Source organism: Trematomus bernacchii, unplaced genomic scaffold (genome assembly GCF_902827165.1).
Source record: "Trematomus bernacchii unplaced genomic scaffold, fTreBer1.1, whole genome shotgun sequence".
Taxonomy (NCBI): Eukaryota; Metazoa; Chordata; class Actinopteri; order Perciformes; family Nototheniidae; genus Trematomus; species Trematomus bernacchii.
The window spans coordinates 369,870-379,876 of NW_022987607.1; the positions used below are offsets into that span (position 1 = coordinate 369,870).

The 10,007-nt window shown below is 40.8% G+C and overlaps 1 protein-coding gene across 1 annotated transcript; it reads left to right on the plus strand.

The window, feature by feature from the left end:
* Positions 1–2,631: 2,631 nt before the first annotated feature.
* Positions 2,632–6,460, plus strand: LOC117482829 (zinc finger and SCAN domain-containing protein 31-like). The gene is made up of 2 exons (XM_034131048.1): positions 2,632–2,812; positions 5,520–6,460. Exons 1-2 carry the CDS (start codon positions 2,632–2,634, stop codon positions 6,377–6,379), a joined length of 1,041 nt encoding a protein of 346 aa, XP_033986939.1. The 3' UTR covers positions 6,380–6,460.
* The last annotated feature ends 3,547 nt before the right edge of the window (positions 6,461–10,007 follow it).

The window sequence follows — 10,007 nt, forward strand, 5'->3', positions numbered from 1 at the left end:
GGCGTGCAGGAAACTAAACCCACCTCCCCTGAACATGGGTCGACTGAAGAGTCTCGTCATGCCTGCCTACAAGCAGTAGCGCTGAGCAAAGTGACTAGAAGGCAACCACACACTTATAAAAAAAAAACACACACTTTATAAAGTCAGGCAACACTAACCAGGCTTCGTGTGATTCTGTTTATTTGTACCTTACTTTGACCATCCGTTCGCTGTTATTGATCATTGTGGAGAGCAGGCAGACGTTTTGTTTGTTATTATAGCAGCTATCGGATGGAATCAATACATGGGCTGCACAGGTTGTCATGTCCGACTATCACAAGTAGAATCATAATGAAAAATACGCCGGTAAAATGTGCCTGTAGAAAACGGCTTAGCAAGTAATCAGTTTAGCTTCGGTTGCTATGCTAACATCACCCATGTTATACCAGAGAAACTTTCATAACAGCGTTGTGATGCCAAACAGCGTCAATTCAGACTGACACCAAACAGCGTCAATTCAGACTGACACACATTCACTTAAGGGGAACTGGGGATATGTATCAGCTGCTTGTGTGACAGTCAGACAGTGAATACTTTAGAGCCGTGTGAGCTAACCCGGAGCTAACGGGAGAATAAACTCCCGTGGAAGAGCAGCCAGCACTGCAGCGGTCGGTAAATGCCGCTGAAAACACATTAATAAACAATGAACCACGGCACTCTGGAGAAAAGTATAAGGTTGGAGAAGTCGTTATTTAATTTAATCTGGCTTCGTATGATTAAAAGCAACACGATCATCGACCCGACGCAGTCCCCCCCCCGTTGTTGTTGTGAGCTCCGTTGGGGAGAAAATCAGCGATGTAAACGGTGACGTCATGACGCAGCAGCGGCAGCTGGGTGGTGTGAACAGAGCGGGAGCTGAAAAGGGAAACCGGAGCTGAACCAGAAAAGCTCTAGCTAGGAGCTAAAGGGAAAAGCGCCGGTGTGAAAGCCGCACTAGAGGAGGTTAGGTCCACCCCCCACCTAAAACATGTTCACATGGATAGGATACTAAATACATTTGCACACTTTTTATATGGTGACCTATGTCCATATGTTTCTGTGTTGGTGGTCGTGCCACAACCGTGCATGTATGCACGGTAGGTGCGCTATAAAATAGCACTACACTCCTGCAATGTGTGTGAAAGACAATAGACTTTACTGCATGTTTTTTTAAATTGAAGTTGCGTTGGTGTTTGTTGTTGACAGCAGTGTGTGCCCCCCCGTGGTAAATGATTGCCCCCCCAATTTGGGGTGAAGTGTCTTGCCCAGGGACACAACGACATGCTGACTGCAGTGGGACTCGAACTTGGTAACCCCTGATTCGAAGACCAGCACTCTACCCACTGAGCCACAGCCGCCCATATATATTGATAACATGAATTACTGGATTTAAAATGTGAAAAATCTGACTTGGATTAAGATCATAAAGAATCATTTCAGATTTATCCGGGTTTTTCCTCCCATTGGACTCCTTTGTTTACTTCCGGAATATAGTGACATCAGAAGGAGAGGACTCTTTAAAGTAGAGACACTACATACTGATATACACCTGAACATCAGCAGGAGAGGACTCTTTAAAGTAGAGACACTACATACTGATATACACCTGAACATCAGCAGGAGAGGACTCTTTAAAATAGAGACACTACATACTGATATACACCTGAACACCAGCAGGAGAGGACTCTTTAAAGTAGAGACACTACATACTGATATACACCTGAACATCAGCAGGAGAGGACTCTTTAAAGTAGAGACACTACATACTGATATACACCTGAACATCAGCAGGAGAGGACTCTTTAAAGTAGAGACACTACATACTGATATACACCTGAACATCAGCAGGAGAGGACTCTTTAAAGTAGAGTTTCAGGTTTAGGATCAAAGCAGATATTCAGACTGATGACTTTTTTATTGAAAGACACTTTGATAGTAAATGAGAAGCTAAGACACAGATCCTCAGAGAGTCAGGAGGACAGAGTAAGGCTTAAATCACTTCACATCATAATATTTACACACATGGAAACCTACCGACTAAGTTTGCAGTTAAAAAGCCATTATATCATTTTGGTGTTATTTTTCTTCCTGCTTTTATTCTGAAATTCTCAAACCGGAAGTGACCTCTCTTGCTAACTGATAGCAACATGGAGTCTCGTCGCGACAGTTTTCTCTCTTTGTTCTCCCGATAAAGAATGTGTTTTCTCCCGCAGTTCTGATCCTCCAGAGCCTCGGTGTGTCCGGATGAACTCTCCGATGTTACTCTGATCTGTTCGGCTTCATCTGGAGCTTCTACCTTACCGAATATAGAAGTTAGCTTAGCATGCTAGCTGGAAACACGTTAGCAACAGTGTGAGAGTTTGATGGAGAAAAAACAACACAATTAACTGTGTGGGTCGGAGTGTGTGTGCAGGAACAGCTAGTGTGTGTGTGTGTGTGTGTGTGTGTGTGTGTGTGTGGTGTGTGTGTGTGTGTGTGTGTGTGTGTGTGTGGTGTGTGTGTGTGTGTGTGTGTGTGCTGTGGGTTCTGCATGTGTGTGTGTGTGTGTGTGTGTGTGTGTGTGTGTGTGTGTGTGTGTTGTGTGTGTGTGTGTGTGTGTGTGTGTGTCTAAACATGAGTGTTGTGCTGCTCTCGTTGGTGAAGCAGAGACTCTCTGCAGCTGCTGAAGAGATCTTTGCTCTATTTGAAAGAACGATATCAGAGTACGAGGAGAAACTGTCTCGATCAAAAGAGGAACACGAGAGAGACCGGAAACTACTGGACGCTGTTTTACATTCTCAGATCCGGAGGACAGGTCGGTTCAGTGCACTCTTTAATGGATGTTCACTAGACTAAACCTTTCAAAGCTCAATCATCATGTAGCAGCTACAGTGGAGATATGGAGATGAGAACCTGAAGTCCTCCTCCAACAGAGCAACATGAATATATAGAGGACATAGAACTGATAACGCTGATAGAATAGGGCAAGAGAATGTTTTGAGCAGTGCAAGTAAATATAAATGAAATAGAAATAGTGCAAGAAGAGTCTATATACGAGTAAATGGAATCTGATATATAGATACATCATTTTAAGTTGCAGACAGATGAATGTTTATGGATGTTCTTTAAAAGGTTCAGGTGTTTAATAGACTCATGGTCTGTGGGATGAAACTGTCCCGATATATATATATATATTAGGGGTGTAACGGTATACGTATTCGTACCGAAAATATTCGGTATGGGCCCTTCGGTTCGGTACACGTGTGTACCGAAGTGTACCGAAGTGTACCGAACAAATATAACGTTAAGCGTAAAAAATTGAGAACGTGAAAAACTTTTTGGAAGTAATCTCAGGTGCTGCGTCGCAGCGTTCGAGTAGCATGTTCCTGCAGCCCATGCTCCGGGGCTGCAGGAACGCAGCGTTCAGTGTAATTTCAACGCGTCATAGAGCGACCAAGTCATTTAATTGGACGAGAGGCATACTATGAGAGCTGGTCACAGGGATGCGTTCAAATTTAGTCAGTAGTTGGGGAACTGTCGAAATGGCGAACGTAGATAAAGTTGAGCTCGAAAATCCTCCAGCATCATTGAAGTCTCCGGTTTGGGAACATTTTGGTTTCGCAGTTACGTACAAGGATGACGGACAACGACAGGTGGACCGAACCAAAGCTGTTTGTCGGCATTGTTCTACTAAAATTGATTACGCGGCTGGCAATACATCAAACTTGCACACTCATTTGAAAAGGCATCACCCGAACGTGAATATCACCGGTACCAAAAGAAAAATGACTGAAATGCAAACCCAACTCCCACTAGCATTTAAGCCTCCAACACTCGCAAAAAGTCCATTGCCATGTTAGCAAAGCGCTACCTGGCTGTATCTACTACCTCTGTCCCTAGCGAGAGGGTGTTCTCCACAGCAGGAGACATTGTTAGTGCCAGCAGATCTGCCCTTTCGGCAAGCAATGTGGACAAGTTCATCTTTCTTTAAAAAAAACATGAAAATACAATGACAAGCAAGCAAGTCCTAATGACAAACTAGCACAGAACAGTTCAAGTACAGATTATTTCAGTTCATCGAAATGCTGTACCGTAATGTTTATTTTATTATATTTTGCATTTGAGTGAATATTCACAGTTTAATAATAATTAAAAACCCAAAACTAATATTTTATGTTTTGTGAGTACTAGTAGGCCTACAGTAACGTTCAAATACAGATTATTTCAGTTCATCGAAACGCTGCACCTTAATGTTTATTTTATTATATTTTGTATTTGAGTGAATACATTATTCACAGTTTAATAATAATTAAAAACCCCCAAAAAATATTTTATGTTTTGTGATCATTTTTTCTGCTGTACCGAAAACGTACCGAACCGTGACCTAAAAACCGAGGTACGTACCGAACCGAAATGTTTGTGAACCGTTACACCCCAAGTTAACGCAAACAATTTTTAACGCCACTAATTATTTTAACGTGCGATTAACGCATGTGTATTTGTCCTCGGCCCGCCCCGTAGTTTCAGAGCCCAAAGGCTTGACGTTGTTGTTGTTGTTGTTAGTTGGATGGTGGGAGATTCTAGCGAGAGATATGGATACAAAAAAAGGTGTTTTAAACAGCAAGCCAAGCACACAGCTGATGCTGACAGCCCCGCCCCTGCCGCTCGCTTGCAGCAGACCACGCTTGAAAGTTTGTCGGTGAGACGCCTGGACAACAACAGCGATAGCTAAATGGGTGGCATGTTTGTCCACTTATATGTTGATAAGAGTATTACAAACTTGAAAAATATTCCTCTAAGGTACATTTAGAACAGATACAAAATGTGCGATTCATTTGCGATTAAATATTTTAATCGACTGACAGCCCTAGTTTATATATATATATATACTATATGTTTTATTTTGGTAGGGTCTGTCCTTCATGCGTGCAACTTTAAATATCTCTACGGTAGATGTTTAACGATGCAGATATGAAAACACAGATTTTCCAAAACACATGAAGAAACATCTTCAGCAACTGCAGGGTGTTTCTAGAAAGATGTAGTATGAGTACTGTGGCTCTGATCTTGTTTATAAGATATATAAAATCTCTGGAGAACATGTCGCCCGTAAACAAGATATCTCCTGACGTAAACAACAACGTGACGTAAACAACAACGTGACGTAAACAACAACGTGACGTAAACAACAACGTGACGTCGGAGCTCCGTAAAAACAAAGCAGTCTCTGCCGTCTGACGCTCTGTTTGATTCTCAGATTTCTGGAGGAGTTACAGTTTCTGAGGAACAGAAATATTGTTTTCTGGAATCACTAACATTTTACGGGGGAAATCTGCATTTTAGTTTGAGGGCGCACGTCGAGAGCAAGAGGGCGCAATTACATTTATTTTATATACTTTTTTTATTTTGTTTATACCGATAGGAAAACTGATAACGTTGGAGCTTAACAAAGAAGGGGATTTTAAGCTGTAATGAACACAACAGCTATTCTCAGTAACGTCTCTGTTTCCTGTTTCCTGCAGACGTCCAACTGGTGGAGGTTAAAGAAGAGTTTCCCCCTGAGACCCCCCCACACATTAAAGAGGAACAGGAGGAACGCTGGATCAGTCAGGAGGGAGAGAAGCTTCAAGGGCTGGAGGAGGATGATAACAACAAGTCAACATTCACTCCTGTCCCTGTGAAGAGTGAAGATGATGAAGAGAAACCTCAGTCCTCTCAGCTTCATCAGAGACAAACAGAAGCTGATGGAGAGGACTGTGGAGGACCAGAACCAGCCAAGAACTCCGATCCAGAGACACGTTTACAACCAGAGACTGAGGACAACCCTGGAGACTCTTCTGAACCTGACACTGAAGACAGTGCCGGTTGGAAGGAGACCAGAGACCCTCCGTCAGGTTCAAACTCTCGAGTCCCCGTCAGTGATTCAAGGCGTAGTTCTGCAAAGAAACGCTGTAAATGCTCTCAGTGCGGGAAAACATTATGCAAGAAGAGTGCTCTGAATCGACACATGCTAGTTCACACAGGAGAGAAACCCTTCAGCTGCTCACTGTGCAGTAAAAGGTTTATTCGCAGGAGTCATGTGACGAGACACATGCTAGTTCACAGCGGAGAGAAACCCTTCAGCTGCGCACTGTGCAGTAAAAGGTTTATTCGCAGGAGTCATGTGACAAGACACATGGATGTTCACACCGGAGAGAAACCATTCAGCTGCTCAGTTTGTGGGGAATCTTTTACACAAAGTGAACATTTACAGATTCACCTGAGAGTCCATGAAGAAGAGAAACCATTCAGCTGCCCTCTGTGTAGCAACAGATATACACAGAGGGGGGAATTAAACCTTCACATGCAGGTTCACACCGGAGAGAAACCCCTCGGCTGCTAACTGAGAAGTGGAAGATATTCGTCTTGTTTGAGATGAGCTGCGGCTCGCCTCGAAAGTAGACGAGAATAGCCGATTGCAGCGGGGGGGGGGGGGGTCTCAAAAAGCTTGCCTGAAGTCGGACAGCTCGGAGTCGGCTTGACTCGGTTTGCAATGGCGGAAGTTGCGCTGGCGTTCTTCGTTGCAGATGAAGTGGATGCAATAGAAATCCCACAATTATTATATCACTACAAATGAATGACTCAAAGTGTCTGTTCATTTTAAAACAAATCAATACAAGGGGGGTTGAATCCTACATGTAAAAGACAGAACCACTTATTACTTTTCAAAACTACTTCCGTCAGTGGTCTTGACCAGTTTGCATTTATAAAACATGCACAAGTGTGTTTAATCGTTAATGTCAGATATGTGCTAAGTAAATACTTTTGTTCCTGCTCAAGATTAGATTCAACTTTATTGTTATTGCACAGATTACAGGTACTGAGACAACGAAATGCAGTTTAGCTTCTAACCAGGAGTGCAACAAGGAGTAAAGTGAAAAGTAATGTACACAATCTACAGAATAAAATATAGAATGAATTGAATGATGAATAAACAGTGAGGGGTATGAATACACTAGATATACACAGCAGCCTGTGAACAGTATTAACAGTGTGTATGAATATGCTAAGATATATAAAGTATGAAAAAGGTAAGCAGTGCAAGTATAGTATAAATATATAGATATTAATTTCATGATGATAAACATTGTGGAACAATGATGAAAAATGTGAATGGAAGTGACGACGTAAAACTGACACAAAACAAAAACAAACTTTTGCGGAGCCAATGGAGAGTTCATCACCAGCACGGGGTAAAAACCACCAATGAGCGCTCAGCTCGAGATACCAGCGAGTCGTTTCCCATCAAGCATTTCGCTTCCGCAGCTCGTGGAGAGAAACTGCTCCGCCTCGCTCTCAAGACGGCGATCGCAATTGCGCAGGTCTGCGTTGGTCTCACTCATCTCAAACAAGCCTATTTACTCAGATGTAGTCTGAACACTTGCAAGTTCACACTGAGGAGAAACCTTTCAGCTGCTCAGATTGTGAGACATCTTTTAGACGAAGTGAAAGTTCAAAGATTCACATGAGAGTTGGAGGAGAAACGATGTGGCTGCCGTGTTGGTGAGCAAGGATTCTCTTGGATTTATGAACTCAGAATCCATCAATGTGTCGTCAAAATGCCAAACGGTAAATAACGTCTAACTTTACTGAATACAAAGGACATCTGGAGAGTATGACATGTATTTGTTACGATAACACTGACAACATGACTTCTACTTGAACTGATGCTCTAAATATCTTGTTAATTATTTACTTAAATGTACATTTTTTTTTAAGCATCTAAAAATATACCTGCTTTTTATTTTGTATTACTTTACACATCTTAGATTTAAAGGTGGGGTAGGTAATTCACTTCAGAAACACTTTTTGTTATATTCCATGGAATGCTCTTAACATCCCGATAGCAATGAATATCTGAAGTGCTTTGACAATAAATACATAAAAAAATGTCATCTGTAGAAGCCGTAATACTGTAAAAAGCACGACCAATCATCTGAGCCGGCCCGGCTAAAATAACTGGATGGCCTACCTGCCTGTCAGCCTTCCATCTGTGCACAACTTATCTCGTGCCCTCATTGGTCATGTGCGCGTTCGTGTGTGTTGGAGGAGGGGCTCTGGAAGGAAGTGGCAGATTTTTTCCGGTTGTGTATTTTCAAATTCTTGCACACTCGAGCTGGTTTCTCCATTCTTACCTACCCTACCTTTTAAGAATGAACATATGCCAAATGAAAACTTGTGTGGTCAATAAAGTAATAAAAGGCAATTAAATATATAAAACTCAAATTACTTTCACTCATCGTACCATCGTAGATAGATGCTAACGAGCGTTTTTGGTCAAGGATTGAAGTCCCTGAATAAAGTGCTGGGAAGAAACCATTCAGCTGCAGTGGGAAATATATTTAATTTACCTGCTGTCATCGGGTCAGAATACAGAAGAGGATCAGGGTCACGTGACCAAAAGCAAAGGAAAATGTGAGGGTTTAAAAGTAAAGTCAGATTTCTGAGATACAGGAATCTCTTCTGAGATCCTCCGTACAAAAACACTACTTCTTTCTCTCTTGTATATTTCTCTTTCTAGTTTTGTGTAATCTGAGTTTCCCCGGTGTCGTTTGTCTTTCTGGATTTCTGTAAAGTCACAGGAAGAGGACGGGGCTTCATAAGGAGTTAAAGAAATGACAGTTTAATTACTTTAAATGTATGTTATTGTACTTTATATCACATGGTAAATGTCTTGTACTGATACAGCTCTTCATCAGGTCTCTTCGACCCTCAGAGCTCTTTACAAACTACGAGAAAAACAATTAGAATTTTTTTCCGAAATCTAACTTTAATAATTTTGATTATTACAATTTTTGAGAAATTTGAATTTTTCTTTGAATTTTGACTTTTTTTTAAAATATTTTTTTTTGTATTTCTCACTTTTTTCAGTTTTGTGGTTTTTATTTTTTTATTTTTTGTTTTTTTTGTTTTTTTTTTTTTTTAAATTTTTCAGAAATCATTTTTTTTAGACTTTTTTTTTTCGGAGTTCTGTCTTCATTGTTTTAAAAAAACAACATTTAGAATTTTTTCAGAAATGTGATTTGTTCAGGGTTCGGTCATGACGACGAAGGTACGTTTAACCGTTTGTTTTTTAGTTCTAATTGAAACAAAAAAAAAAACACAGAAAACGGGTCGTTTTTTGTTTTTCAATTTTGCCCCCAAAACGGAAAAAACGGCAATTCAGCTCGTTTTTTCGTTTTCTGTTTTACTGTTAAAACAAGTATACCACTCAATTTTTTGTTTCCATAGGTGGGTGTGTCTCCAGTGCCTCCTTGCTTCTGATTGGCTAGTTTGCCCTATGCTTGCGCTGTACTCTTCAAAATAAAGGTTCTAACTCTTTGCCTTTACACAGTGCAAAAATGACAAGCTTCTGCTATCTTTGATGAGCGATAACATTATTTTGGCGATACGTTTTTCATAAGACTGATGAATTGGAATCAGTTGTAGTTACAATCTATCCCAAATACTATGAAATACCTTTACTGTGTACTTCTTGATACTCTCCTGTCAAAGTCCCCTCCATGGTACACATGCCTGTCTTGCTGCTATATGTGACGAGCAATACAAATACTTTTAAGTTCTTAAGAAGACTGATCATTTGGACCCAGTAGTTAGACTACTAGCGCAAAGACTATAAAATACTTTTATTTTGTACTTCAGAGAATCCTCTGTCAAATTGTCCACCCTGAATACCCCATGCAGATGCTCCTGTTGACAGGGTACGTTTAGTGCTGCTAATGTAATGAAAATGGCTAGTAGTGTTTTATTTAAATGGATATTTAGATAGTCAACTAAGAAACATAAAGTACTTGAAACGTACATTTTGGTAACAATTTTGAATATGATCATTTTCTTGAGCTTTAAACTCCTGGGGTCAAAATGACCACCAAGGATAGAGGGTGTAAAGTAAATGTGAAGATAAAGGAGGGTTAAGAATACATTATACAGTATAGCTGTTTTTTGTTTTACAATATCCTAAAGTCTATTTT